The 14,895-nt window shown below is 39.8% G+C and overlaps 1 protein-coding gene across 1 annotated transcript in view; it reads right to left on the bottom strand.

The window, feature by feature from the left end:
- Nucleotides 1-11,854: 11,854 nt before the first annotated feature.
- The window catches only part of PLEKHA8 (pleckstrin homology domain containing A8), a 70,111-nt gene continuing 67,070 nt past the window's right edge, over nt 11,855-14,895 (bottom strand). The window contains exon 14 of the mRNA XM_063099523.1: nt 11,855-12,344. Coding sequence (XP_062955593.1) covers nt 12,147-12,344 — 198 coding nt within the window. The 3' untranslated portion in view covers nt 11,855-12,146. The remainder of the gene's footprint in view (nt 12,345-14,895) is intronic.

Below are 14,895 nucleotides of genomic sequence, written 5' to 3'. Positions count from 1 at the left end.
CCAAACAGACTAAGACAGACTTTAATGCTGTTTTCAATGGCATTATTATTTAAATTTCATTTTCCAATTGTTTTTTGCTGGTATGTAGAAATATCATTTATTTTTCTACATTGTTCTTGTGTCTGCAAACATCTTAAATTCAGCTATTAGTTTTAGTAGTCTTTGTAAAATCCTTAGGGTTTTCTATATACATCATTTGCAAATAAAAGTTTTTATTTCTTCCTTTTCAATCTGTATCTTTTATCATCGTTTCTTGTGTTACTGAACTAGCTATGACCTCAACTTCAATAATGAATAGACGTGGTGTTGCGAACAGATATCCTTACCTTGTTCCTAATCTTGGGGGAAAGACATTCACTATTATATTGTTAGGTATAATGACACCTATCCTTGTGGGTTGAATTATGTCCTTCCAAAAGATATATTTAAATCCTAATCTTTGGCACCTGTGAATATAACCATATTGGAAATAGGGTCTTTGCAGATGTAATCAAGTTAAGATGAGGTCATACTGAATTAGGGTGGGCCCTAAATGCAATGACTGGTGTCCTTATGAGAAGAAAGAGATTTGGAGACAGAGAGAGAATAAATAAAGATGGAGGCAGAGATCAGAGTTATGCTGCTAAGGATTGCCAACAACCACCAGAAGTTAGGAAGAGGTAAAGAATGGTTTTTCTCTGGAGCATTTAGAAGGAGATGGACCTGCCGCCGGCTTGATTTTGGATTTTCAGCCTCCAGAACTGTGAAAGAATAAATTTCTGTTGTTCTAAGCCAACTAGTTAGTGGTAATTTGCTATTACTTTAGGAAACAAATAACTACTTTTGTATGAAAGCTGTTCATGAATTTTTGGTTTTGTTATGTAGTCTGTTTCATGTGAGAATTCACAGAGATTAAAGAATTATACTGCTGCCACCCTCATCTTCCCCAAATCCTTCTTCAGATCAATGATTTTAAACTCCTTTTATGGTCCAGGACATGGTTTAACTTGGTGAGTGTTCTATGTGAACTTGAAAAGAATGTGTACTCTGCAAATGGATGTCATGTTCTACAAATGCCCATGAGGTTGAGTTGGCTGAGAATGTTACTTAGGTCAGGCACTTGTAGCCTAAACAGTGCTAACTGGCACACCATTCCTTATGCACAAGCTTCACTGCCATCTCCTCTAGGGAGACTTTGTGCTATGCCTTCAACTAAAAGGACACACTCCCTACTCTGGGGAACATTTTGTTCATACTTCTTACAGAGCCTGTATTACATTGCTTTATAGCACAGTTATTCAAGAACATGGTCTTATGTCCATTACTAGACTGCAAATTCCTGGAGAGCAGGAATTGTTTCTAATTCATTTCCATGTCCACAGGCACCTAACATGGTAATGTGCATCCCACAGGTATTCACTTGTTTGTAGTGTTTTGTTTCTTGCCTAGTGTGGAGACACTTCTGCTAACAGAACTGTCTTACAATGCAGGGAACTGGCAAAGGGGTTATATTAGACAGAGAATTCTGTTTTGATGTGTAATTATTTTATTTTCTGAAATTCAAGATATTTTAAGTAGTTTTTTAAAACAGAAACTCCTACCAATCCTGAATATATAGGTTAAATCAAATAACTAAAAGGAACTTAAAAGAAAAAGCCATAAGTTTAATAGGAATATGTGATGACATTTATGAATAGTCTAAAGATGTCTCCTCCCCTCTCACCCCCATAATGCAATTTCCTTTGTGCCTGGGTGCAGGTGGAGTGAGCTGAGAAGGGATTACATACCTGTCAGAAGCATGCACGTACCTTCCCTAACCATTCCACCTTCACAACTCCACTAGTATTTGCCTGTGCCAGGCACAGTGCAGTAAGCTAGCAATACATCTTCTACTCATGCTATCCTCATAACACCACCATCTCAGACTTACAGATGAGGAAACAAAAAATCAAGGAGTCAAATGATTTGCCCAAGGTGGCCCAGGCTGTAAACTGCAAAGGCAGGACCAGTATGCAGATCTCACCATCCCAAGTCCAATGCGGTTTCCATCCTCACACCCGGGAAGATGAAAAGGGTGCAGGAGGACCTGCATGGAGCTGAGCACCCACTGTGTGACAATCAGCTGAGCACCCACTGTTTGACAGTCAGCTGAGCTAGGAGACTAAAAAGTGGGCTGTGATGGTTATGCTGAGAGTTAAACGAGATCATGTATATGAGGTTTTTCACAAAGTGCTTGGTAGTACGGAAGCATTCATGATTATTACTGTTATTTAGGAAGGAGGTAAAGGCTAACAGAAACCAAAAACTGAGCCTAGTGTCCCTGTACTGGAGCAAGACCAAATAACTCTGACTTCAATTGGACCCCCAGCTGGACCCAGTTAGGTGTGTTTCTTAATTTTCTTCTATTAACCACACCATAAAAGAACACATCTATATATTATGTGGAGGTGAAAAGCATTGAGAGAGAATAATTCTTGGACCTATTTGAAGAGATCTCAGGCTTCTTTTGGTTATAAGTGACAAAACCTAATTCCACTGAGCTTTAAATAAAGTGGGATTTACTGACTTATCTACTTGGGAAAGATAGATACGGAGCAGCCCAGGCATGGCTGGATCCAGCACTCAACAATCACATCCACATCCTCTATCTCTCCATCTTGCTTTCTGCCTCACTTCCTCCTGCTGCACTCCTCCCTGTGGTCAGGGGAGCACAGCCTGCATGTGAGTCATTCTTCTGCCATCCCAGTTTAGTAGCCATAGAGGAAAGGGATACTCTCTCCCAGTCTCCAGATATCTAGTCCCAGGGAAGTCTCATGATGGGCCTATTCTGGATCACATGCCCACTGCTGTGGCCAGAGGCCTTGGGGACCATGACTGGAAGCCCAACAAGAACTCAAAGGGTGGGGGAGGGGCAGTTCACTCAGAGAAATGAGTGTGTTCCAGAATAAGGGGAGAGGAGATGAGGGCAGAAAAATGTATTACCTGTCCTCTGGAGTGTGGAGAGTGGAGTCCTATGGAAAGCGTCAGGGCCACCCTAGTGCCCAGTTACCACTCTTCTGGAATCCTCCAACTGGGATACAGCTGTGAAGCATCTCAGCTGGCTCTGGAGCTCAGGCAAGGCAGAGGAAGCACTGTGTCCATCTGGAGATGTGAGTAGTTGAGGGTCTGCTCCTTGAAGGTGCCATGACACGCAGTGCCGACTGGGAAGACTAGGGGCAGCAGTGAATCCTCTGTGAGAGTAGGTCCAAATGAGAAAATGCGTATTCAGCCAGGAAAACTCCAGGCATGATGGAGCCATACTTCCCTTCCAAACAGTAATCATAACAACAGTTACTACTATTGCCACCACCATTTTTGGAGCTCCTGACCTGCACTAGGCACTGTGCTATGTATGTTATGCACAATTCTTGATTTCATCCTTGTAACAATCTTTTGCAATAGCTATTATGACTCCTACTATGGATGAAGGAGTCTTCCAGCTCCACAATCCTATGATCATCTTTTCATACTAATTAAGTTGAGAACTTGGGATATTATAAAATTCTTTGTGTGGCTGAGAAAGGGTCCTGAGTTGCTCTCACACATGCTACAAGAGAATATAGGGCTTCCACAAACAGAAGCTAATGGTCCTTAAAACAATCACTTACTGAATAAAGTTTACCTACTGCTCCATTCCCTCTTCTGCCATCACTGGCTGGTTGGGGGTTTGATCAGCATAAGCAAATCTGAACTACAGCTCTATTGCCCAGCAATCTCACTTGGGCAGGGAAAGGGCTGACATTTCATTTCTAAACTTACAGAAGCACAAAGAAAGAAACCTTTCAGCTCCTCTGATGGACTGCAGCCAATTCATGTGCAAAATTCCCATATTGCTAAGAGTTTTTCTGGCTTCTTGTAAGATGACTGTCAGCCACTCCAAATGGCTTTTTTTTCCCCATTTATCATTTGTTTCAGATTTACTGGGCAAGTCCCTAGGTATCACACTGGTGTGTAGTTTTTCCTTTTGGCCCCAAATGAGTGTCCCAACATTTGTAAATCATATAAAATGTGATATTTAGATGAGTAATATCTGTGTGGGTAAAGGAATAGCAGCTTATGAGAGAAATTATCAGTGAGAAAAAAAGACATGTGGTGAGATAAAGTTAAAAACTTAAAGTACCTTGATAGGAGTTATAAAGCAAATGTCATTATAAGAGCAGCGTATACCAGGGGTCCACCCACACTTTACAATGCTTTTTAACTTTGTTTTTAGAATAACACCTCTCCTTCTCCATTTTAAAATAAAAAGAAAGCACAGTTATCAAACAAAAATCAAGCAATATAGGAAAGTACAGAGAAAAGAGTAAAATGCTGATGTCGACCATTGACATTTATCAATTCTGCATCAGCCTGAACCACGCTTGCTCCGAAGGCGGTATCTCCATTACATGCCTCTGGAGAGAACAATGTGATGACGACTGTGGCAGGATGTGTGTATGTCAATGCGTATAAACACACGTGTGATGTGTGCTCCTAAAACGGATCAAGGGCATCTATCCTAATCTACCCATGTGAATGTGAGAACAATGAAAACATCAACTCTAGGATGGTTCCATCCCTTCTTGCTCTTTCTGGTTTCTCCATCGCAGCCACTGAGCACAAATCTTCCAGGTGTGTCCAGGTTATCGTGGAAAGACAATAGGACAGAAAATGCTCCAGTATAGGCAGGTTCTGGAGTAACAGTAAATGGCAAATGCAGCCACACTCTCCCCAGCTGGCCCTTCATTACCACAAGGCAGCTCTGCTCTCCTATTCCCTGGAAGTCAGGACAGATATCCAAACATATTCTCTTTCTGAAGCCAGCTCTGTTCATCCTCCAGAAAGCTTGAAAGACGAGCTCATGGTTCTCAAGTGCCCCCCCCCCCCCGGGGGGGGAGAAATGGACTCCCTTCACACAGCACGCATCTGAGCACACTGCCCCAGCTGGGCATGGAGAAGTAGGAGGTGGACAGCTGGTCCTTACACAACCTGCTCCAGCAGTCCTGATGTTTAAGATTCATAAGAAAAAAGCCATTATGAAAAAGATCCTGGGGTTCAGTGGGGGAACTGCCCATAACTTAGAAAAAGCAAAGCTCATAGAGACTGACTTCAGTTCTGAAACATACTTCCATTTCACACAACAAGAATGGTGGTGGTGATACCTCAATGTATCTCATTTGCCCAGATTCAGTGTGGAACAGTGACACATGGGCTTGTCACAGTGATTGTTTCAAGAGAGGGAAGCCCCTTAAAATTAGTGCAAGAAAAAATGTCAGGGCAGAATATTATAAAGGTACAGGTTTCTCGAACAAAGAAACTCTAGGGCAGGACCAAGTCTCCTGAGAGCTGGACCAAGGACAGGGAAAGGAGTCTTCAAAGAAACTTTGCTGGCATCCCTGGCGACTATATGACTCCTGTCCTTGTTTCTTGGTGCACTCGCAGCACCCTTTCTACCAGCTTTTTCTTCTTTCTTCTCTTGCACATGGCCCAAAATGACCACTGCAGCCTGAACTCCATATGATCCTTTCACTCAAGTACCTACCACCTGCCACTTCAGTTACTCTCTTCCTTCAATCCATCCAACCCCCACTTCTAATTGGCTTAGCTCTTGTGTTTAAAGAGGTGGCTGGAGAGGGCTCAAGTAGGCAATAGTGGGGAGATGCCCTGAGCAGGGGTTGTGGGCAGGGTAGCATTGCAATGCCAGCCATACATAGCTGTTCATCTACAGGTATCTTAACATCCACAAACAAGTGTATGAGAGAGAAAACCTGAGTTCAACTCTACTTTGGCATCAAGTGATTTAGGCAAAAAAGTGTATGCTATTGAATGTAAACTAATTAAGCACACAGCCACTTAAACATTATACTTAGCACATTCATCTACTATCTATTCTGCATTTGTGGTTTCTCTGAAAACAGAATTAAACCAGGCCAAAGAAGAACACAGCTACCTCTGAAAGGAACTATTCTTTCTACAGTGTCTAGAACACCCAGGGCAATGCCATTACAGAGGTTGTTTGATGCTTCAAGATTACTTTTTGTTTAGGTTTTAAGAAGTTTTGTAAAGACTTTGGGCTGCCTGGGTTTTGCAGCCTGGCTTTACTCTTCATTAGCTGAGGGAGCTTAGGCAAGAGGCTTCCCCAGACTGGATCTCGGTTTTCTCACCTATAACTTGAGGATAACAGTACCTGCCCTATAGAGTTATTAGGAGGATGAAATGTGTTAATATTTGCAAAGGACTTAGAATGATGTCCAGCAAGTTATGTGTATTCCATATACGATACTTATTATTGGCATATTCAATTAAGCAGAAGCCCACACAAAAATCTTTAAGAGAAGCACTTGATGAAATACTTTAAAAATAAGTTTATTGTAACTAATGAATATAAAATCTGACAGATGTTTCCAGACATTTTTGCAAGAAAAGTAAAACCCACCCCCACGCCCCCTCCCCACAAGATAGAGTAAGACAGAGAAACAATACGAACCTAAATATGAAATTCTCATTCATTGGTTGGTCCTAAAAGACTCCAACACATTATAGTATAAGTAAAGATCCATTAAATTAAGAAGTCAACAAACCACTTGACACTTTTGTTGTTAACTTGCTTTCTACTGTCATTATGATGCTCATTCAAAATGCTGAGGGACAAGAACAGGTAATGCAAAACTACATGTGACAGATATTCAAAGTGCATGGATCTATGAAACCACAACATTCATAAGAGTACTGGGTGTGGAATTAAACACTGACTTAAAAATTAATCCAAGGAAATTTATGTACATTTCAGCCTTTGGCATCTGGTCTAATGTGTTTTTTCTTTATACAGACATTAATTTGTTCAATCTATTAACCAGATTAGATTTATATGAACACATTTCTCACCTGACACAGATTGTCCACAGCCAATTTCACATGAGGTAGTTGGGCTGTTTAATGACATTCTAGTAAAATTCTCATGACACATAGGAATCATACATTAAACATGCCATGAAACTGAAGCAACAGAATTACTTCTAGATCATCCTTCTTATCATCACTGACTCCACATACACCAAAAATACACACATGTACACAGGAGTCAATGTGGATAAGATTAGCTTTGCAAAGGGTACCAACCATCCCAGGGTAGTTTCTGTTTGTAAAGTACAGGGAGGAAATACTGACCACACTTTAAAATATATGAAATATTTAAAACAAGCAGGATATTGTTCTTATGTTTTCAAATAGCTTAGCTGAAAACATTTGGTCACTCTGAAAGAGAAGTGACTAATAAGAATAACCAAAGAATTTTGAAAACTTTTGCATTGCAGGGTAGTGGTATTTTTTCCTTTTAATTAAAGGCTATATAAAAACAGCAGAGGAGAAAGATCAATGCATGCGTCAACTGTACCAGAGAGGCACCATCAACGACTGTTTAATCATGCCCTGGAATGCCTGAATGCAGCAATGCAACAAGAAATCATGCAAATGGTCACTGAACACAGGGCTACCGACTACTGAGACAGGATGAGAATTGGGAATGTTTACAGGGAAGATCTAGTGAACAGTATGTTTATGGAATTCTTGAAAGGACCTTGTAATAGATAAACAGTCTCAAAATACCATTAGATAGCTAGTGAATGTTTATGCATTTCTATGAAATCCCTGAGTAAGCAACTGCAGATTACAAAGGGACATATGTTAGAACATATTTCTAAATAAAGAATTCTATATACACTTCACAGGGATACAGGTTTACTGCACACACTGAAATTTGCATACAGACTGTACAAGACCATAAAGACCATCTGAAGTCAGACCCTCTAAGACCAAACGCATTAGCTCAGTTAACAGGACAATGGCTTAAAATATATCTTACTTATAAATTCTACACCTAAAAAATTTTAAATTTAAAAAAGGTTGATAGTTTACCTTAAAAAAATAAATGACACACAAGGACGGGGGAGCTGAACTGCTGTAAAACCTATGACTGAAATCAGAAGCAACTGGTTTTAACCAATGATTCAGAAATGCACCATTATGTAACCAAGTTCCTGTCAGACATGGTAGTTTAGTAGGAAAAGACATAAAAATAGTTTTCCTCCAGAAAGTTTCCAAAATGCCTCACATCATCTTCTACTATTCACGATCCTCTGACTCTACTGCCTTATCTGATATTTCTTTATATATGAGTTTCACAATCAGATTGTTTCCTTAATAAGAAACAACTTCAGCTCTCTTCCTCACTTCAAATTTAATGAAGAAAACTATTTTTTTAAAAAATTTTATTTTATTTTATTTTATTTTTTATTTTTTTAAATTTTATTTTGTCTATATACATTGTAGCTGATTATTTATTGGTCCCTACCACATATTTTTCTTAATTAAAAACACTTTTCTGAAAACATAAAGTTGAAAGTATTAACTTTTTGGAGATATATATATATATATATATATATATATGGAAGTAGTAAGCACAAAGACAAGAGTGCAAACTTTTCCATCGACACTCACTGAAGAATAGACTGCCTTTCCTAGGTGCCACACATCAGGGCATTCACCTTCTTTATAGCTACAAATGGGAACGAGATCTTTAAGAAACTATTGCAGTCCAGGAGGGCAACAGGATCCTCACAGATTGAGCACCTAGCCCTGGGCTAGGTTGGTGCCAGATTGCTGAGGAGTGGGGCAGCACGGCTAAAAGGAGGGATAGATTTGGCTTGCTGATGGAGGCACTGCTGGTGATTTTCAGCAGCAAGGGAGAGAAAAGCAACAAGGTTGAACTCTGAGTTCAAATTCCTCATCGTGGAATTTGACAGTGGGAGAAGCTTTATGTACACCAATAATTATGAGAAGGTGTAAGTCACTGCTTACACATCCTAATGAACACTACTTTCAAAATCAGTTCCCCTTCATTTGGAACTCCCTTCAGAGCTGGATCAAGAGCTGATGAGAAAATCACTTCTTCCTCATAGTTACAAGTTGGTTTTGCCCCCAAAAGGTATTCCTCCAATTTACATTTTTCACCAGGATTAGCTATAACGAGTCAGATTTGCTTTCAAAGGACAAAAGACTTATCACTGAAAGGGTGTTGTTCAGTTCAAGGAATACACAGTAGGGGCTGGCCAGTTAGCTCATTTGGTTAGAACATGGTGCTGATAACACCAAGGTCAATGGTTCGGATCCCCATACTGGACAGCTGCCACAAAATACAAATATGTACTGATCCTTACCAAATGTAAAACTTGGCTTCTACTGTGGGGAGAAGTGTAGATATGATAAAATTATGTGTGTGGAAGTGCTTTGTAAGGGGTCAGCCAAATGTTACTTGTTACTTATTCACTTCTAGTAATGTCTAGAAGACACACTTCCTTTTTCTTCAGGTTCTCTCTCAAGGTTATGCTAGAAAAGGAATCCTAAAAATTTTTGGAGCAATGAGAGCAAGGTGACTATTCTGTCAACAAACATATAAAGTTTTCTCATCTCCTCTCAATGGCAGGGTGAAAAAAAGCTTATGTGTCGCAGAAATCTTGGAGGGCTATGGAGAGAAAGCTTTAAGTATCTTTTCTTATTGCCCTCTTCTTAGGAAGTAAATGCCTAGCAGCACAAATTACGATTTTAACTAAAATGGAGATGCAAAAACTATAGATTCAGGAGGAAGTTCTGACTATGCCAAGGCTCAGGTCAAGTTGAATTTACTGTTTAGTATTAGATTCACTTTCCAATTACTCTTAAGAATCCTCAGTTTGACACATCTTAGGCAAACCTAATATGCTCAATGAATGTTATACTCTTCCTAGAGGGCTGGAAAAAGGATAACTGAAAATGCAAGTTATTCAAGCTATTCTGTCTGATCTGGATTCCAATGATCCCAGAAATATCAAACCCCTCTTCCCCAGAAAATTGAGTCATATATACCTAGGCAGTACCCAATAAGTGTGAAATGGCCATGCTGGGCATCTTCCCTCTTGTGTGTCTTTAGAGCCTCAGTGGCAAACCTGAGATATTTTCAGAGGGCTCCCCTCCTCTCCAAGAGAACACAAAAGTTCACCTGAGGTGACAGGGAGCACCAGCAGTTGCTTGGAATGGTCATGCTTCACAACACTTACAATCTCCTGGTAGCATCCCCTCTAAACGGCACAATGCATAAAACATCTTCATTCAAAGTACAAGCAAAGATGTGCTGCTTTTTCTTTTTCCCTTTTGGGAGGCTATGTCAAGTACAGGAGTCTAAATTATCCCCTACATTCATCCTAGCCAGGGAAGGATATCCACATTAAGTACTCATGGGATTGGGAAGAAAATAACACACATACCTCAGCAGCTGCCAAAAGCAAATGCTAAAATACAAAATAAGCAACATCATTTTAGCACTCCTTTCTCCCCAGCCTTAAAACATGTGATGTTGCTTTTTTGAGTTGAAGTTCCAGAAGTCCTTATATGGGCAAAATACCTGCTTCATTAATGTGAGCTAAATAAACGTCGATTTATTTAAAGACAGACAAAAGACAGTATGAATCTCCCTCCCTACATAAAGCTTGCTACCTAAGGAGAGATTCTCTCTCCTCTAGGGATCTGAAGCAGGAACAGCATCATTTGAGCTGCTAAGGTGGTATTCATCTGGCCCCTCAAAGGAACTCTCCTTCTATCCTGGGGAAATACCTTATGTTGGAATTTCCCTTCCTGTTACTAGAAGGAAGTAGCCTCTAATGGGGAAGGCACCCATGGCTTCTCTCCTATGTACACCCTAGGCAGCTTGGCCTACTGGGAGACTAGGGCCACAGTTTGGAATCACACTTTACAGAATACCCACCCAAGGTTGTTTTATGGAATACTTAAGTCCCATCTTCAAACTCTGACACTGTCCCAAAGCTTTTAAGATTGATAAGCAGATGCATTTCGCTTGCTCTGCACTCTTGGTGATTAAACCAAGATTGATCAGAGAGCAGATTCAATAGCCCCTGAATGCAACACCAATGTCTGTTGGCTGTGTGCTGATGCTGGTTCAGTCAAGAATGCTGCTGAGTAAACCTGCTCCATTTATCACTCTCTGTTTATTTTATTTAAAAGATGCCTCTTCCTATTTGGAAAAAGGACATATTTAGTTCTTGCAGAAAACTAGGAATTCTGTAAATCAGAATTTAATCTAGTGGTTCTTCAACCCTGTGTGCATGAGAATGACTTGGAAAGTTTACCCAAATGCACATTCCTGAGCTCCACTCCCTAGATTCTGGTTCTCCAGGTCACTCCATGGGACTCTGATGCAAAGGTGGTCCTGATCATACTTGGAAATCAGCTGGCTCCTCTATTTAGAGACCACATGACTGAGTGGATCCCTCAAACTCTAGAGCTTACTTTTGAAGTGGGGTAATAATCCCTTTGAGTGTCACAGTTTCATTGTGATGTCAGTTGAGATAATGCACGGAAAACATTCTGGCAAAGGGTGGGTACTAGGTAGGTGTCATCTCAAACGACCTGTCCCACCTCTCCTATACTGTCCCCCAACTTGAGGTTAGGGCACACTACTCATTTCCTTGGAGCCACTGACTCCTACCTGTCAACAGGGCCACCTCCCATAAGCACACGATCACACCAATGCCCTGAACACCTTCACTACATAGGTTCTTTTGCTGATAGACCCATGGAGAAGAGGATCCACTGAAGAATGTCTAGGAATAGAAAACTCGGCATTGCAATAGCTTCAACAAAAGGGCTTACACTCCCTCCAAGTGTTTAGTCTAATTCTAAGTTGGCTGAAACACTGGCTATGAATTATAGTCCTTGATACAGAATTTGCTATTTTCAGCTTAGGTTTTTGTGGCCCATTAAAACTAAAAACTAGAAACAAAACAATACAAAGCACAATACCAACAAATTCATTTGTCAAATTGGCTCTTATTACTTGCTGTTCAAGACTGTAACAGCTATGATTTGGTTTCCAGTAGGCCCTTTGAACTGAAATATATAGCACCTTGATTTTTAAACACACAAAACTCATACACATTTAAAAAATTATATATAAAAGCACTGGGTTTTGCCTCCTCCTCTCCATCCCCCCACATAAAGGGGCTGGAGATGGTTGAAGCTGTTGCTAGAAATTAAATAGGGCAACAAAACACTTTAGCAAACTTTATTCCCTGAAGTTAGGAGGTGCTGTCCTGCAGCTGTCATACCACCTCGTCAGACTCCAGCCCGTGGACCTCGTATAAAGTGTCCAGTATTGCAAGCTGCTTTTCCATGGCAGGGAGGTAAAGGCTGAGGTCTCTCTGCATCCCAATACTGAAAGCTTCTTTCTGGTGGTCGCCTTCCTTTATGGTTAACGCGGCCACAAAATCTTCATAGGATGGAGCTGCCCTCAGAGCTAACTGCAAAAGAATTGCCTGTGAGAATCTACATCACGTCTGTCTCTTGCACACTTATTCTTATGCACACATGCACAGGCACACACGCGCGCGTGCGCGCGTGCACACACACACACACACACACAGAGATCTGAGTAGAGCAAGAGTAAAGAAATATGAATAACTTTTTAATTCATGGACTCTCTAAAATTATGTTCCAAGCGCCAAATCAAATAACTTTTAAGGCTAGAAGAGGCAAGTATATATGTGGACCATCTTAAGGATGAGCGATGAGATGAAGTCAGGGAATGCTAAGAGTGTGAGAAAAGCTCCCTTTTCATCCACAGTGTGATCCAGTCTGTTGCCCTTGAATACTTGAGTACACCTGTATGCATGTTGCCATCATGGTGTCTCTTCGCACATGGCCAGCCTTCCAGAGCATCTCACTCTATTTGTGTCTCATCTCCATATACATTTCTTTGCATATCTCCTATTTCCTCCATATAGATAATATTTCCTTTGCACCCTTGAGTATCTTCTGAAATGGAAGGGAGCTAACATTTGTTGCTTGCTTGTGCACTGATGCTTTAACATATTTACCCCAGTTAATCTTGGTAAGAACCTTGTACAGTTTATATGCCTATTTTACAGATGAGCATCATATAGCTAATAAGTGCCAGGGCTAGAATGTGACCTTAGGATCATTTCTGTGATCTTCAATCACACCACCACACCACGCTGCTTTCCAAATAGAAGATTTCCTAGGCTCCTATCCTCCCCTTCCTTTGCAGGCCTACTATTCCTAAGCTTGCTACAATCTGCTTTTTTATATCCACAAGGTTGGCTCTTTTGGAGAATTGTGAATTATCATTCTACAGTTGCTTTCCTGATCTTCTTTATCTTTTGAAAGTCTTTGAGAATCAACCCTCCCCATTTTTGCAATAAAAAAGTGACTGGCATTATCATGCAGTAGTTAAAACACAGACTTGGATGAAGCAGACCTGGACTTGAGGTCTACATACTAGCTTGAGGAATTTAGCAAAGTGCTTAACCTCCTAGAATCTCAGTTTCCATATACCACTTTCCTTATTTTATAAATTAATAGGATATGTAGAAAGTTTTTAGCCCATTGTCTGGCATATAATAAATATTAAGATATTGGTATGAGTACAAGGGAGAGAGAGAAAACAGAAAATGAAGAAAAGGCAGTCTTCAAAAAACTGTGAGAAAATCTCCCAGAACTGAAGGACAAAAGTCCTTGGATTTAAAGGCCTAACCAAGTGCTTAGTCAATGAACGATAAAGACCAATAGGGCATATCACGAAATTTTATAACGTGAGGATAAAGAAAAGATCCTAAGAGCATCCTGAAGGGACAAGGAAAAGTTTGTATACAATGGAATAGAAATGGCATTAGGTTTTATAATGGTAACAGTGGAAGCTGGAGGACAATAGAGTAATACCTTCAAAATTCAGAGGGAAAATATTAATTCTATACCCAGCCAAACCAGCACTCTGGGAAAAAAAAAGGTAGAAACAATGATAGAGTTTAACTGTCTCGTTTGACTAAAGGGGAAACTAAAAAGATCACATCATGGCTGGTTAGTGACCAAGCTGGAGAGACTGGACTTTTGTCTTCAAACAGTTATAATCCAGGAACTTATAAACTGTTTGAAGACAAAAGTTCACTACTTGGCTGGTAAATGAGTCAAATTCCTTGCATATAAAAGATGTCTCCCTGAGCAACTGAGATCAGTTAAAATGAATTTGGCTCTGCTAATTAGTACATGTTAGAAAACTCAATAAACCATCCAAAGTAGAGATAACTTGGAGAGTAATAGTAGAGAGGCTGAATGGGTCAATCTAGCTACAGACTTAATTCCTCTATTGATAAGGCTGTCCCCAAATGCTCGACATAATCTATTTTCTTAAAAACCAGCAGCTTTAAAAATCATTGGCATAATATCTAATGCCTTCAAAATATTCTTGCTCTATAACTTTGGGTGATTAGCCTACCTCTTCATGTCTCAGGTTTCTCTGTTTATAAGCAAGAAAAATAAGAGATCCCAGCTCAGAGTTATGAGATTAATAACTCTACGCATGTGAAGCACTTAAAACAATGTCTAGGGCATAGTTAGTGCTCAAACTGTAAGTTGTAGTTGTAGTTCTTGGTATTAGACATAACAATTCTACTTCTAGGAGCACAGTTTCAGGAAATAAGGGTTTTAGACAAAACTACGTATAAACAGATGCTGTTTTATTTCTAAGAACAAACTTAGAAGCAGCTTAATTTTCCAATATAGAGGATTGGGCAAATAAATTATGATACCTCCATACAGGGGAAATATTGTGCTAATGTTTTTCGAAGACTCTTTTATGACATTAAAAAATGGTCTTGAGAGAATCTATTAAGTGGGGAAAAGAATACAAAATTATACTACAAGCTAAATGTAAAAAAAAAATGTATATGCAATATACAGAGTAAGTATATACAATAAAGATAATTATACACATGTATATAAATGGAAATATCTATAAGTAGAAATATATATTTATCTAAATAAAAGAATATATAA

This window comes from Cynocephalus volans, chromosome 6, assembly GCF_027409185.1.
Source record: "Cynocephalus volans isolate mCynVol1 chromosome 6, mCynVol1.pri, whole genome shotgun sequence".
Classification (NCBI taxonomy): Eukaryota; Metazoa; Chordata; class Mammalia; order Dermoptera; family Cynocephalidae; genus Cynocephalus; species Cynocephalus volans.
This window is presented reverse-complemented; position numbering and strand designations above follow the sequence as displayed.